General features: G+C 44.6%; 1 protein-coding gene and 1 long non-coding RNA gene across 3 annotated transcripts in view; both read right to left on the bottom strand.

Moving 5' to 3' along the window:
- Nucleotides 1–16,391, bottom strand: part of LOC146765073 (uncharacterized) — an 83,297-nt gene that overhangs the window by 33,126 nt on the left and 33,780 nt on the right. The window lies entirely within an intron of this gene.
- The window catches only part of ELAVL1 (ELAV like RNA binding protein 1), a 39,749-nt gene that overhangs the window by 9,798 nt on the left and 13,560 nt on the right, over nucleotides 1–16,391 (bottom strand). For both annotated transcript variants that reach the window (XM_021528207.3, XM_021528208.3), the window contains exons 3-4: nucleotides 3,284–3,387; nucleotides 2,346–2,499 (exon numbers count right to left, since the gene is read on the bottom strand). In XM_021528207.3, the coding sequence (XP_021383882.1) occupies nucleotides 2,346–2,499; nucleotides 3,284–3,387 (258 nt within the window). The remainder of the gene's footprint in view (nucleotides 1–2,345; nucleotides 2,500–3,283; nucleotides 3,388–16,391) is intronic.

The following is a 16,391-nucleotide window of genomic DNA, read 5'->3' as shown; positions in this document are numbered from 1 at the left end:
CCTTGCTTCTCATCTGTGATTTGACCATAGGCTGAAAACACAGTTTATCACAGTGAAGCTAAAAGGGCACATTTAGTTTAAATGTCATTCCAAAGGAGGTATTGTGGTCAGACTAAATATAGGACTTTGTCAGCTGTTTCAGAAAGGGACATATCAGATACTTTGTTTTCTTCAGATCCAACCAGGACCATCTTCAAAGCCAGATACAGAAGCTAAGCTTATCATAAACCACAAGGCTGTTGGTAACAGTTGAGAATCATTTTCTCCGTTTCACAGAAGGAAATGCAATATGTGAAGGCCTGGGCCTGAAGCAAACAAGGTGTGCTTGCATTTTGATAAATAACAACACATGGGCTCAGCAGAGCTGAGAGCACTGTATGCTCGGTACCACTGAGATCAGCCTCCGTGCCAGGGGGAAGGGTATGGCCCACCCTGGGAAGGCCCAGGGTAGCAGCATCATTCAGAACTCAGCAAGGCCTATCCTAGAGCTCAGCTTACTGTGACTCCTCCACTTTCATGCTGCTCATCCTAGTGTTTCTCAAAGCATTCATTTAAAACGCAAATATTTTAGAAAGTGTATTTTTAAACAGAATAATTTTCAAAAGTTGGAGTACCACCTCTGTGAGAAGGTACAGCTAAGTACAAATTAAAAAGTGCCTTAAGTGGGATCAGATCAAGATACGGAATGCAGTCTTAAAGCCAAGGCATAGCTACATTCTGGTGGGATGGCAAGCCCAGGCTCTACAAGCATTAACTATGAGATACAATAGAACCCACTCTTCAATCAATGCATTATTAAGGCTATGGGAAAGCAGGTGGTGTGTTCTGAGCTGAATTACACAGCACCTCAGCACACACATGAAAACCGTATTATTCTTGGGGAGTTTTTATTTGTATGACTTCTGTCATCTCATTTTACAGCTCTGTAAAATACAGATGCTCTCCAGACCCCATGGACTGCCAGAGACGGATGACTAGTTTTGAAACTTGCATTACTAAGTTTGCTGTGCTCCACAAGTCTTTTTCTTGCCTCTCATTACAGCTGCATCCTAGATAACCAGCTCTAGGGACAGGACCATGCAGGTATCAGAATTGGGCAAAACAAACCATTTTCTCCAGGCAGGATGGGATTTTCCTCACTCAACCATGGAGTGTCTGCCATGTCAGTCCCCAGATCTCACCAAGTCACCTCAGGTTTCTCTGATGCACAGTCACATTTGCAGTACCATCTGACCAAACACCTGCCAGTGGTGCCTGGACCAGGAGCTGGCTCTGATGGGGACACAGCCCTGCTGACCTCAGCCTGCACTCAGACTGAGCCCACCAGGAGCTGCTGGTGACCCACTCCTAACTACAGCAGATTCTTCACAGAGCAGAAAAGCTGCTTCTGAAGTGATGTGTACATCCCAGTTATAAATGTTAAATGTGGAGCTGCTAGAATTAGATTGTCTTCTATTCCAATACACCAGATGCATAATCAATGAAAAAGTGTATTTGTAAAAGCACTCTCCAGATTAATACATGACATATGGGCTACCAGTAAAACCACAGAACAGCTGGGTAACAGGATAAGCAAGACAGTTATACTGTCTGAAATAATGGGGTAAGAACTTAAAAACTCTGAAAACACACTGTAACAGAGTCAGAATTGCCATCACAAAAAAACCCTTAACTTTGGTCTCCCCTGAGCCAAGTAACTTCTCTTTTTTTCTTATTTTTTTTTCTTTTTTTTTTCTTTTTTTCCTTTTTTTAATACACAAAATACATTCAGAACTTTCAGGGCAGTACTAAGTGTATGAAATTAATTCCTTTGCTCAGCAGTAACCACAGAGGTCTGTAAGACATCTCACATGGTTTAAAATATGGGAAAATTAAGTGAGCGAGTTCCAGACTGGCAAAAAAGACAAAACATATTTTTGTTCTGCTTTAAATCTGTAACTACGGCCTGGAATTGACCAGTGGTTAAGAGCTGCATGTGTGAAAAGTCAAGGTAAGGCCAGCACTCCAGGTGACACACATGGTCCAGAAACAGTGCATTGCAGTGCCAGCAAGTGTCAGAGCAAGAAAGTAGATTTGGCAAATCAGTAGCTGATAAAAATGACAATAATCCTATTTTAATATGAGGTTTGTGCTGTAAACTGGCAAAAAGGCAGTGTGTCATTCTGTGTTTAAAAAATATAATTGAACATGAATATCCTGTTAAAATTCTATCACTGGTTGACAGCAGGTGTCATGGTTAGCTTGTGGAAGTCTAATTTACAGAAGTTTAGGTACTGCCAGTCTCAGAAAATACCAAACACGTGCTGTACACTCCAGCTTTCCACAGCCAAGGTCCCAGAACTCACCTGTGGTTTGATCCACAAGGACACGTGAGTTGATGATGCGCCCAAAACGGGAAAACATATCTTCTACATCCTTCTGTGTCATTGACCGGGGCAAGCCACTGATATATAAATTAGCATCCTTGATAACTTCAGAACTTGGGCGGGCATAGGAAACCTTTAAAACAAATAAAAATACGTGTTTAGGGGATTAACAGGGAAGATCAATTTATCGTCATGAGCCAATTTAATTAACCCCCCCATTACCAACACATGCATTTTTACTGGAGTTCAAAAAATGGAACCAGGAGAGAGTAGGGAAAAATAAACCAAACAACAGGAGAAAGGGCATGTCCCTACATAATGCCAGTCATTTTGGGCTTACCCAAGAGATAACTATATTAACACTGCTGTAAGGAGACAGCAACAGACCAACACCAATGCTCCCAGCAAACACTTCTGCCACGAAAACAACCCCGAGTTCTGACTCAGCCACTGGACCTGCCATAGCTCACATCAGGAACTTGTCCTGCCAGTATATTTTCTAAATCTTCATAAAAAATGGCATGAGTAGAGTGCAGTTTTCTGTCCTAATTTCTGCTACTGGAGAAAGCTGCATAGATCACCCAAGCAGGAGTGAAGCCTACACACAGAGCACGGGCTGTTGTTTTGTATAAGGAAAGGAGTGTATACTAACAATATTTACAATAAATATTATGAAACATCCAAGATGTGCATGAGTTAAAAAGCCTGGCAACCATCTATAATGGTCTCTCTACTGCTGCAAAAATGGTGGGAATATAAAGAAAGGGAACCTTCAAATACTGAGCTGTTCCAAAACACTTCACTATCTATTCACAATTCACAGATTTATGCATGCTGGAGGTGGGAGCACACCAACTTTACCATCAGAATACAGTTTATTACAATGCTGTTTTCACAGACGACTGAAGAGCTCCTACCTTGATGGTTTTGGACTGAAGTCTGAGACCATTAAGTGTGTTTATTGCTCTTTCAGCATCTTTTGCAGTTACATAGTTCACGAAGCCGTAGCCTAAGCTGTGTCCTAAAGGGAAGAACGTTTTTTAAAATTAATCCTAAAAAAATAATCGAAAGGAATTGCAAACAAGAAGTGAACTTAACATACACAATCCACACAGCAAATATTTCAGTAAGCCAAGGAGATTTCCCAAGGCTGGCACACATCATCAGTAACTCAGAGGTCTCATTTCTACTCTGGACATCCCTCTGCCTTCACAGACAGCAGGCATTGGACAGAACCCCCTTTAACAGCAAGAAATGTAGGGCTGAAACACCAGCTCTGACCAGTCTTGCAAACTTCATGGCTGTGGAACAAAGGCAATGACTTAACCAAGTTCATCAGTACAAAGTCTTGTGGATTGAGAGCAGAAAGTGAGAAAATGTCAATGGATGAACTGGCAGGTATGAAATGAAGACCCTTGTGATTTCTTTGGCTATCCCAAACTCCACCCCTGGGGACAAGAAGGAAAAAGACGTTTCCAATTCTTCATTAATACAGCTAACAAGCAGCTGTAACACAAACACAGCATCAAAGTGAAGAGTGAAAATTTCTCTTTAAGGCAGACAATTATTGTACTGTCACTTTATTCAAGTTTACTCCTAACTCTTAAAGGAAGAATTTGATATTAATAATAAAAATCCCTAAAGTATTTATTGAAAAGTATATTTATTTGGATACTTACGTGTTCTTCTATCTCCAATCTCCACTATTACTACTATCAATTATATCATACATACTAAGATAATTTTGGGTTGCAATTTTCCAACAATTACAGGTTATTATCAGTATAGGCCTAAAAATAACTAAGATATTTCAAGGCTGTCTCAGAGTAGTAAAAAAGCTGCAATTCAACCCAAGACACACTTCTTTCAGCCAGCTTCTCCTTGTCTCTGTCAGATCTGAGGGATTTTCTAAAGAAAATTGTAAGCATGCATAGGAAAATGTGCTATTTTCCTCTAACAATACACTACTTTTAAGTTATTAAGTTATATTGTTAGGCTTAAGAACACTAGAAGACAAAGCTAATTGTTATGGTAAAGGATTCCATGGTGAAATAGCTCTTTTTAATCATACTGCTTGGCTCTGCAATGGTCTTAGCTGACAAGGAAGTTTCCTTATGCTTTTCTGACTTTTCAGAACACCAAATACAGACACAGGCGTCCAATGATGGTATCATGGCAGGAATGTCAAAGGAAATGAAGAAAGGGGCTGCAAGAGAACCGTAGATTAACTTCAGATACAGAAAAAAAGATGCCCAGTCTGCTGAGACATCAAGATTGCAAGTGTAAAATCCACAAGGGAATAGAAGGAAGCCCCAGATAACCCCCAGTGTTTTCATGCCAACAGACTGACTGCAGAGCTGCATCAGCTCCTGGCACAGCCTCTGCCTTTGGCTGCTTCCTTGTGAAACCTAATCCAGCAGTAACTCAGCTGAACCCAGACTTTGTCAGAGCCTGCTGTCTAATATACCCTTTGTATAAACACTCACAGGTAATTTCTGCCGTCTGCTAAAACTCTTAGAGAAGCCAGATTCCCTGTGTTCAAGCCTTGAACAGAAACAACATCCTGTTCCCTTAGCGACCTGGTACTAAACCAGCTCCAAATCAGCCTCTCGTGACACCAGACACAGAACACAACTAAGGCACACTGCTCTGTGACAGCCAAGGAGGATTGAACTCCATCCTCTGGAGACCTACAGACAGCATCCACAAAATTCTGATCAATGTTTCCAACATGTACCCACAGCAGGGTTTTTGTGATTCCTCTATAACATTCATTTTGTTAGTCAGAGACTAATAAAACTGAGATCGAATATGGTTGATTCCCACCACTTGCCTTCTGAAATTATTTACCTCTGATTAAGAAAATGAGTAATTGAACATTTAAAAAAATGTTGAGCATCTGGAGCCTACCTTATTTCTCAAGACTAAGAAAACAAAAGTAAGCTTAAAAGGGAAAAAATACCAGGTGGACAGCTGGCAATGACTTTTGCAAGGATGGGAAGGATCCAACATCCCTCACAGGTCCAGCCCTGCTCTGAAGCTCAACAGCTGCTTTATAGATATTTTCAGTCTGTCCCAAAAGTCACATCAACATGAATACTCCAGAAAACTACTGAACACAACCAGGTCATAATAAAAACTATGGAAATGGGGCCTTAAAGACCAGAGAAACATACCCCAAACAAGACTGATCCCTCCAAGTGTAACCCACAGTGAGCCCTGGCAGTCAGCACTCTCGCTTCCTGGATGGATGCTGCACTGGGGAGGACTGAGGGACTATGCTCCTGACAGGTGAAGAGCAGGATGCCACTCATAAATTTATTATGCTGTCTTCAGTACACTGAGTATCCTTCCCTTGCAACAAGTTCCCAGAGAACACAGCAGGCATGGAATTCTACATCATGGCATGGTCTGGATTTGAACAGACCTTAGAGACAGTTTTATTCCACTCCCTGACACAGGCAAGGACATTTTCCACTATCCCAGGCTGCTCCAAGCCACATTCAGCCTGGCTGGGACACTTCCAGGGATCCAGGGGCAGCCACAGCTGCTCTGGGCACCCTGTGCCAGGGCCTGCCCACCCTGCCAGGGAACAATTCCTGCCCAATCTCCCATCCAGCCCTGCCCTCTGGCACTGGGAGCCATTCCCTGTGTCCTGTCCCTCCATCCTTGTCCCCAGTCCCTCTCCAGCTCTCCTGGAGCCCCTTCAGGCCCTGCCAGGGGCTCTGAGCTCTCCCTGGAGCTTCTCCTCTCCAGGGGAGCACCCCCAGCTCTCCCAGCCTGGCTTCAGAGCAGGGAGACTCCAGCCCTCAGAACATCTCCATGGTCTCCTCTGGCCTCACTCACATAGGTCCATGTCTATCTTGTGTTGGGGTCTCCAGGGCTGGAGACAGCTCTGCAGATGGGGTCTCACCAGAGTGGAGTAGAGGGACAGAAATCCCCCTCTCCCCTGCTGCCCAAACTCCTTTCTTTCCAAAGCATTACAATATGTGTTAATGCACCATTTGAGATCCATGACAAGGAATTTTGATCCTTATACATAGATAAAACCAGACTTAACTTGCAGCACCCATGGACAGCCAGGAGTAAAAGGGTAAAAAGTGACCTGGGCCCAGTCACTGGACTCAGAAACCGTGCCCTAACACACACACCAGCCCACATTAAAAGCAGTCTGCCAGGCACCCTGAAAGCACATTCTACAGCCTCCACCTTTTAGAAACTGAGGTGTACATATTCTGTGTCCACTTGTTCCTGTACAAGTCCTATCCTACACCTTACACATGTTTCTCCCTCCAAGTGTCTGTCCTGACAGTACCATCACACAGTGACTGTATCATCTTTTACTGTTTTTGACTGGCCTTCTTTACTGTTTCTGTCAGAGCAAAATTCTGCATCTTTTTCAGTTCCAGTTTTATACAGATTCCTCAATGACTACTCCTTATCCAATGGTTTGAATGTCCTGGGAAGTGAGGGGGCAGGGATGTAATGGGGTTTACCCAAACAAACACTGACTAGAAAAGGAAGGCTCTGAGAGTGGCAGGATCATAAAGGTTCATTCTCATATTCCTTCTAGGCATTTGACAGTAAGTTTGTACTGAATCCCAATATTACAGTCCTATTAGCTTTTACCTGACAATAGGTAAGAAACTATCAATTACCTGTATTTCTCTACAATAACTAGAATGCAGACTATCCCTTTTAGTCTGTACTTACCACCTTAAAACTACAGTAGTAGAACATGACCTTATAGTCCTTAAGTGCTCACAAAACCCAACCCATGCAAAACTGGCAGCATATGTTAACTTATCTTGCTCTAAAATACCCAATAGCATCAGCCTCAGCCATCTCCTCACACTCAATGCCCGGTGTTCATCTCTGCACAGGCTGGGCCAACACACAACAGTCCTGTCACTGCAGGAGACATTTCCACTGCATGGATGCCTGTACAGGAATGGTCTTTGCTTCATCATTTTACTCCAAAACAGTACAATCTACATATATGCTAGGGATGACAGGAAATATATAAGGAATTAGCATTTACACAATATTATGACTGCTGTCAAATGTTACCCCAGGCAAGGAGAGAAGTTTTTTTGCTTTCTCCTGATGTTCCAGCCTGCTGTAAAAACTGGTGCTGTAACAGTTTTCAAAATATTTTAGTGGATAGGAATTAAAAAATATTTTTAAAAGTTCGCATATACATAAATATAAATTTACTCAAGAGACAAAGCTAAAAAAGAGCAACAAGTAGGTCTTTATCTGCACAAATAATTAATGATGTAACTACAAAACCTAGTTTTAAGTGAAATACCAGACTCCTTCAGCAGAAAGAATCAAGTTTTGTTTCCATGATAAAAGGTCTTTTCAGGAGAGAGAGCACAGCTTTTCTTTCCAGGCATCACTTGGGTTTCTGTCCATGTCCCTGCTTCCTTTCCCAGCTCCTGAGACACACAGCTTCAGTTACCAGCTTCTTCCTTATTCCCAGACCAGTGCTGATAATTCCAGCTTCACTGAGGAGTCTGATACACACCAGAGCACTTCTCTGAGAGCAGCTGACTCAGATCCTCCCCATCCTGTCCTCCACAAGAAACCTCAAACTCAGACCTGGTTCCTGTTATGTCAGTGCACCTCAGCATGATGGCAACTTAGTTTAGAACTTGTTTGCTGAACTGGGAATCATATTTGGAGGATGTACACTGCTGTACAACCAGGGGTCCACAATCACATCAGTTCACAACCATCCTGCACCAAACTTCCCAAAAAGTGCTATGACAATGGAGAAGTGCAGCAAGGTAGGACTGGCAGAGCAGGTGATCAAGAGGCTGCATCCTGTGTGCCGAGTGAGTCACAGCACACACACAGCATCCTCTGTTTCCTAACAGCCAGGAAAACACGCAGATGTGTGAGCAGAGCAGCCCGGCTGAGCAGGCAGCCATGGCAGAGCTCCAAGGGAAACAGAGCACAGGAGATAGAAGTAGTAACAGCTACAAAAGTAGGAATTTGGAAACATGTCCACTGTATCTGAGGAATGGCAGAGCTCAAATGCAGTTTAGACTTTAAAATAATGGAAAGAAACAAAAGAACAATATCATGGGTAAACAGAAAATATTCTATTGCTGTCCCAGCAGCACAAGGCTGGAAGTATGGCAGCAGATTTAATATGTGATCTGAGCAGAGAGGCACAGGATGCTTTCTGTGCCTCACTTCACGAGCAGAGTACCAGGCCTCTGCACCTTGGAAAGAGCTCCCAGAGAAAGGCCAGTGGATGAACACTGAGCCAGGGACTGATTGTTTGAGTGAACTTGTCCCAGGCAAACCCATGGTGGGGTGAAATGGGCTCCATATAAGGGTGATGAGGAACCAGGCTCATGTCCCTGCCAAAACTGTTCCATCTTTGAATTATCAGGAAATTGGAAGAAGGAAGGTAAACACAACATTCATGTTCAAAAGGAGACAAAAACACCCCCCCACACACACTCCAGCTGTATGCATGGAACTAGTGGAGTTTGCAGGGTCTCTACTGGGACCTGCAGTTTACCTTGTGCTCCACGCTGTGGAGGAGGTGATGGGAACGTGCTCTCACCAAGACCAGAGATCTCACCAGGTTGGGAGGAACATGTCCTACACTGAAGGGTCACAGAGGACAGGCCAACAGTGCTTCAGGGAATGCAGCAAGGACAGATGCAGAGCCCTGATCATGGGGAGAAAGACACCCTGGCAACAACAGACCAGACACTTACTGGCTGGAGACTGTTCTACAGAAAACGAGCTGGGGAACAGGGTGCCCCAAGGGAGGGGTAACAGCATCCTGTACAGCCACAAGACAGAACACTTGACTCTGGAGACAAGGACCAGCTATTTGTTACATCCTCAGCAGATTTTGTTTTCATACTGTAAGGTGTCCTTACATCAAAAAGAAAGCAGCTTCATGAAGGATTTCTGTCAAAACATATTTCTGTGTTTGTACACAAGCATCTGAAGTATTTAACAACCAACTTTAAAAATTAACAATTAATGGCATGATTTTCCATTCCATGTCTATGTTGATCAAATTCCATCATCACAACATAGACAGTAATAAATAGAATAACTTCTAGCATATAATTCATAGTATGCTTTTTAAAATACAGGAAATTATGGAATTATGGAATGGTTTGGGTTGGGAGGGACCTTAGAGAATTTTATTCCGCTCCCTGACACAGGCAAGGACATTTTCCACTATCCCAATGTACTCCAAGCCACATTCAGCCTGGCCTTGGGCACTGCCAGGGATCCCTCCAGCAGTGGGAGCCATTCCCTGTGTCCTGTCCCTCCATCCCTTGTCCCCAGTCCCTCTCCAGCTCTCCTGGAGCTCCTTCAGGCCCTGCCAGGGGCTCTGAGCTCTCCCTGGAGCTTCTCCTCTCCAGGGGAGCACCCCCAGCTCTCCCAGCCTGCCTCCAGAGCAGAGGGGATCCAGCCTTGCACTCAGTCCTTCATTAATGGTATAGATGATGCATCTCAGCTACTCTGGAAACACATGAAGCTGTAGCTAATCCCCATAGTTTGAACCAAAAATTTTCTCTTATCCTGTCCCCTAGCCCACAGTCCAGGGACGTCCTCTTATCTGCCCCACCAGTGATACTGAGCAGCTGCTGTATCTCTGACACAACCATTTGTGCTTTGGTGACCACAGTGAGTTCCAGGAAACAAGCTACTTGAGACAGAATTGAGTACAGGAGTTTCAGTGCAGGTACTGAAGCAGTTAAAAGTAAATTTCACTTTTATTTTGCCTACCAAAAATATTCTGCCAAATGGAAGTAAGTATTTTTTTGTTCACCCAAAGAATTTGTTGAAGCAACTATTAATCATTCTGAAACACTTTCATCTGCCTCATCTCCAGTTAAGTGATAAATGCTGCCCAAAACTATCATTTAGTATCATTTTTGCTGCTTTGTCCCTGAAGGGACAGTACCATCGTCAGGCTAAGAACAATTTATTTGCAGATGAACATCAGTCTCTGAGGCAGTGAGATTTTGGAGGAGCAGGCAGTTGGCCGTAGCACAAAGCAGTCACAAATTCTTTGTTACATGACGATACATAACTTTCTAAACCAACAGACAGTTGCCACAGGGTTTATTTTGCTTTTCTAACCTATCACCTTTGCTTACTTCTGCTGTACTGTGGATACCTTTGTCCAATGGGCTTCTAACTCACATGCTTCTAACTTCTAAACTCTCAGCTAACAACTATACCCCTACATAATAAACCCTTCACTATCTCACCCAATACAGTTTCTCATTTACTTAAGGCATATACTTACAACTACAGAAACATAAGTTTATGATTGTTCTCCTTAATGTGTGTGTATTGTATTTTTACATCAACCCCAGTTTCTTCCAAGGCTGCAGATCAAATCCTTCAGTGACTGTGGAAGTTTCTGTTTTTCTAATTCCCACAATTTAGTCCCCGAAACACCAAGACAGCACCAGAAACACCCCACACAGTCCTGTCTGTGTCAGGCTGGGGGCAAAGCTTGGCCCAGGCAAATAGCCCAGGGCTGTGCCTGGCCTAGAGAGCCCTGGGGAGCACTGTGCTCCTGTAGGGCTGGGGTCAGTCACACCAACACCTCATGGGCAATTACTGCACCTGCTCCACCTACACAGAGTACAGAGCTGAAAGTTTAGGTTTATAACTCAGCATTTTCACGATGTTTCACCCTTTTCTGTTAGTCCATGCAGCAGCTCAGGATATTCCTTCTATAGGACCTGGACCCAGCTTAGTGGCAGTTCCTGTGACTAAGACCCAAACTGCTCACTAAGCCAATTCCCACATCTGCTCCAGACTTCAAACCAGCACATCTTACTGAACAGACACTTGATGGCAACAGAAAGAAACTAGCAAGGAAACAAAGAAAATATCTAGTTATATTGATAATGACTTTACAATCCAGAATGTGCTTCCTCTGCTTCCCCTGGCTTTAGGACACAACCCTTTCTGTTTACAGCTACACAATGAAGAGTCTAATTTAAGGGCAAAAGCACATTTAGCTGGCTTGGAAAGCCTGACCTTCAAACAATTCAGAAAAACATTACAAATAAAGCTGCCTCTCCTTCTTATGTAAAATCAGTGATATTTGCCTTGAAACAAAGATGAATACAAACAACTCAAACAGGCACCTCTTTGGGAAAAAGTCAAAAGCTACAAAGCTTTACAAGTCTGTTGTCAACCCCAGTTCAGAGAGTTCACAGGGATCTCACCATCTCCACGATATTGCAAAAATTCAACTGGAAGAGTAATAGTTTTAAATCCTGAAAACAGAAGGGTGGAGTTTTTTTAGTAATTTATTTCACAAAGCATAATTATCATTTCTATACGTTCATTTTTTTTTCCTTTCTCTCAGTTCCAGAACAATTCTGTGTTGAGATTTTAGTTGCTCCATGGCTCCTTTTTCAGATGAACTGCCAGGATCTAAGATTCTGTGAAGTGAAAAGGATTTGTAAAATGAACACAGAAAACACCAGGCTCAAAACTGTGCAGAAACACCACGGGCTGTTTTTTTTTTTTGGAGGGAATCTGGGAGGAAAATGCCTGACCACTTACTGGAAGATCTCATTTCTTTAAACAGGACCCAACTTATTCACCTGTTGTTGGAACAAAAATCTGACTGTTCAAGATACTGAGGGCTCAAAAATTCATTTCTTCCTTCTCTTGAGGAAGAAACTTCTACTTTCAAAAAACAGCATGCTTCTTTAGCTGCAAACATTACAGTACAAAAACCTCAGCAAGTGCTCAGTCACCCCAATCACAGGCTGAACTGAACCCAACTCTTACACTGCAGAAACGGAGCTGCCCCACTGGAAGAGAGTGAAAGTATTATAAGATGTATAAAAATACTCCCACTAAAAGCATGCTGAAAAACATTAGAACACAAACAAAGATGTTGCTGTATGGCTCATTTGTATGGCTTGATGAGGGGAAAACAAAAGCAAAGGATGCAGAGCCATGGAATGGTCTGTACAGTTCTCTTGGCCTTCTTGACTTGTACCATAAGGAGGGTTATATTTAACACTCTCAGTGTATCCAGACAGAGTGGAAGGACACCCACAACCCCAAAACAGCAGGGAGTCACTGCCTGTTGTGCCAGCCCTGCCTCAAAGCTTTTGGAGAACACTCTCAGGGTCCCTCTGAGTGGCAGCACCACCACCTGGTGACCAGCCACTGTTCCCAGTCTGGCATCACTGTGCACACACCAAGAGTGCAATCAGAACCATCAGCCAGCTCAGTGACCAACATTTCTAACAGATTTGGCCCTGATGTCAAACCTTTGGGTACTTCACTAGAGGCTCCACCTTGTGCTGATGAACCCCAAACTCAAGGACTGGTTGTCAACATACTCACAGGCCCTTCACCTGGTGACGCAGGTCCTCCTCACTTGCAGCACTAAGAACACATCTGCCCAGAGTGAGAGGCCCCAGGCACTCCCTGCAGAGCTCCACCATCCTTTTCAGTAAAGACAGCTTTTCTTTTGCCAAGGCCTCTGCTATTCCAGGAATTGGTGCTGCTAAAACTGCTGGAGACCACAGCACCAACTCTGAGTGCACTGGCTAAACACAGCAGAGTGCCCACTCCCTGCCCTACTCTGCCTGCTCACAGTGCTCTGGAAGCTCTGCTCTAGGCCACATTGGTACATAGGCCTGGCCTCAGCAACAGCTAAACAAGGGCTTGACTGTCCCCAGTGAGGAGTCAACCAGAACAAAAACTTCAACCTCCTTTTGGTCAAGTACACCGGACAAAGCTCTGAGCAACCTGCTCCAAATCCAGGAGTCCTGCAGCTATCCCATCCTGACAGCAGCCAGGACTCTGGGTCATAAGAGGGGTACCAGAAATCCACTGAAAACACAAAATATGCCCTGAATATTGAGAAGCAGAACCCAAGAACTGCTGTTAGAGCGGTTGCTTCTACTGGCTGTGCTCTGATCCCTCTGAAAGAACCCAGGCAACCTTTAGGGCTGGAAAGATGGGGAAGGGTCTGAGGGCACTTGGCTCATTCAGCTGGAGCACAGGAGATGAGGGGAGGCTCCTCGGGGCTGCAGCTCCTCCCGAGGGGAGGCAGAGGGGCCGGGGCTGAGCTCTGCTCTGGGACAGCTCCTGGAGCCCAGCGAGGGCTGGAGCTGTGCCAGGCCTTGGCATGGAGCTCAGGGAAAGGTTCTTCCCCCCGAGGGTGCTGGCACTGCCCAGGCTCCCCAGGGAATGGTCCCGGCCCCGAGGCTGCCAGAGCTGCAGGAGCGTTTGGACAGCGCTCTCAGGGCTGCTCAGGGTGGGTTGTTGGGGTGGCTGGGCAGGGACAGGGATTGGAAAGGCCCCACAAGGACCATCAATCCAACTGAGAATATTCTGGGGTTCTATTCTAGGATTCTATGAACCTTTTTCCTCATGTGTTTATGGTCTCAGACTTATATAGGGTCTATTTATTGCTTCTGACACCTTATCCCTGCTTTGAGTCCCTTGTGACAGGTTGCTGTGCACAGCTCATTCTGTGAGGGTTCCTTCTGACAGTGATTGATTGTGGAAAGGAGGCATCCAGCTTCCTCAGGGTGCCTGTTCCTTCCCTCACACCTCTGTACTGCCTGAGCCAGAGTGTTTTCCCTCTGGTGCTCATGACTCTCTGCTCTAGGAAGTGGAACTCTAGGATATGATCCTTCACACTGTTCCAAAGGCTCTGTCTGTGCCTGTCAGCTCCCCAGACATGGCCCCCTCTGTGCAGAGGCTGCGAGGGAGGCGTGGGCTTCCTCTGCACTCTCTGCATTTGCTTGTGTCAGTGTGAGTTCTGATATATCAGAAAGGTGATCAGCAGCTGTTGGGGCATAGGGATCTCTCTCCACTACTACTGGCAAGTGTAGAGTGGAAGGGACATTTTGGGGTGACTTGTTAAGGTTTTATGCGGGAACTTGGGGTCCATCTCAAACATTGCTGTCGTGATGGCTCGCTCTCTGCAGGTGTGCCTGGGACATGTTGCATACAGGACCAAAACAAGTCACATTCAGATAGTTGCAGTTCCTCAGGAGTGGACATAAAGCTTTACCCTTTCTCTGCCTTTTTCTTTTCATGTCTTCTCTGGAAGACTCATTCTCAGAAATTATGCAGCCAAAAAAGAAATGAGTGTCCTTGTCCATGTGAGCTTTTCAAGCAGAAAGGGGAGGAGGATTTTACTGCTCAGCTGTCAGGTGCTGCAGACTGGTGAGTGGCTCAAGTTTATGTGACAGGGCAACTACTCATTTCACCAGTGCAGTGAACTCAGTCTAGGAATGGAATTCTGAAGTGTTCTTGTTTGTCAAAAATACTTAAGTATTATCTTTGGCTGAAATAGTTTCCTTTTGCATGCAAAACACCCATGAAATTGTTTATGCAGTTTTGCTGTTAAGTGTGGAATTGGAGTGCATCATTACCTCTGGATTTCTTTTTTCTAGCTCTTTATTCACATTTGGTGGTAAGTGATTTTTTTAAATGTGCATTCAAGAATGCCTTGTGGCAATGGTTAACTTAATGAGAAAATGTAAATGGTTTGCAGACAAATTGCCCAAATACTGAAAATGTGAACACCAGCTTTGCCAGCTCCACTTAATTCCCTTTGTCATAAAGGTGGCCACATAAACTGCCTTGAGGTAGTAACTTCATTCTCTCAAGGCTATAGGAATACAGTTAACCTAAATCAGAGAATCCTGGAGTATCCTGAGCTGGAAGGGACCCCCAGGGATCATCAGCCCAGCCCTGTCCCTGCCCAGACCCCCCAACAGCCCCACCCTGCCCAGCCCTGAGAGCGCTGTCCAAACGCTCCTGCAGCTCTGGCAGCCTCGGGGCCAGGACCATTCCCTGGGGAGCCTGGGCAGTGCCAGCACCCTCGGGGGGAATAAAACTCTTCCTAATATCCAGTTTAAACTCCTCCAACATAGCTTTGTGGTAGTTTTGATGAATTCTTTTCCCTTGCACTCTGAGGACAGCTATATACAGTATCACAGGTGGGAGCACCTCACAGCTCACAGAATTATTCCAATAAGGGATATTATTTTTAATATTTCCATGTGCTACCATAGCACATGAGTTTGGCAGCTTTTTGTTTTTAGTAATTCCACAAAAAAAGCAGTTTAACTCTACCTTTTCAGAACTTTAGACAGTCAGGTTTGAAAGTACCAATACTTCCGCAAAGTAAGGGGAAGACAGAAACTAAAACACACATGACCAACCAACTTTCAGCTTCAGCATTTGGTCCAGAAGGACTAACAGCCTCTGTACAGCTGTATGGACAGCAAGGTGAAGATGACCAGGCTCTGCTGGAAAATGCACAGCACAGATGCTTTTGCTCTAAAGTCAGACATCCCGACACAACAAGCCATCAACATCTGTGCTGCAAGAAACTGAGCAACCCCAGAGAGGCACAGACGCCTGCATTCCTGCATTAACAGGTACTGAAGGAGAAATGTTTTTAAAAAACTCACCTGTTAGCGCAGTCCAGAACCCAGACTCCAGAACCTGACCATGCAAAATACAGCATGAGACAGATTTCTTCTGTTGGATCTTCTCTAGCACAAGGCAGCCGCTCCAAGGAAGTGGACATTTAATATCATACACATCCCTGGAGAGGGAATCAGCGCAGAGCAGAGGTCTGGCCCTGCTGTCTGGGTCTGCAGTCAATGCTGCAGGCTACTGGACCAACCCCAGACTTCTTGCTCTCAGCCTCATGAGTCAGAGCCCCAGGAAGAGAGGATTTAATTGATGGAATCAGGTCAAGGGCTACTCACAGACCTCAGCAATCATTGTGACAGGCCAGGAGATGCACCAGTGAAAAGTTACACTGCAGGCTGGACACTGTGCCATACTATATTGGGAAGTGGGAATCAGCCTTCTAACATTTCCCTAGGGTTCAAAGCCCCAAGGCATGGCTGGTGCTCAATTAAGATCTGAGAGAAAGAACAGTGTCCAATGAATTCTGTAATTTTCTTATGAAAATCCTGGATGTCCAAGACATACTTGCCGCAAACACAAGTACAG

The sequence above is a fragment of the Lonchura striata genome, chromosome 28 (genome assembly GCF_050655825.1).
Source record: "Lonchura striata isolate lonStrDom1 chromosome 28, ASM5065582v1, whole genome shotgun sequence".
Taxonomy (NCBI): Eukaryota; Metazoa; Chordata; class Aves; order Passeriformes; family Estrildidae; genus Lonchura; species Lonchura striata.
The sequence above is the reverse complement of the archived record's forward strand: the minus strand, read 5'-3'. Positions and strand labels throughout refer to the sequence as shown.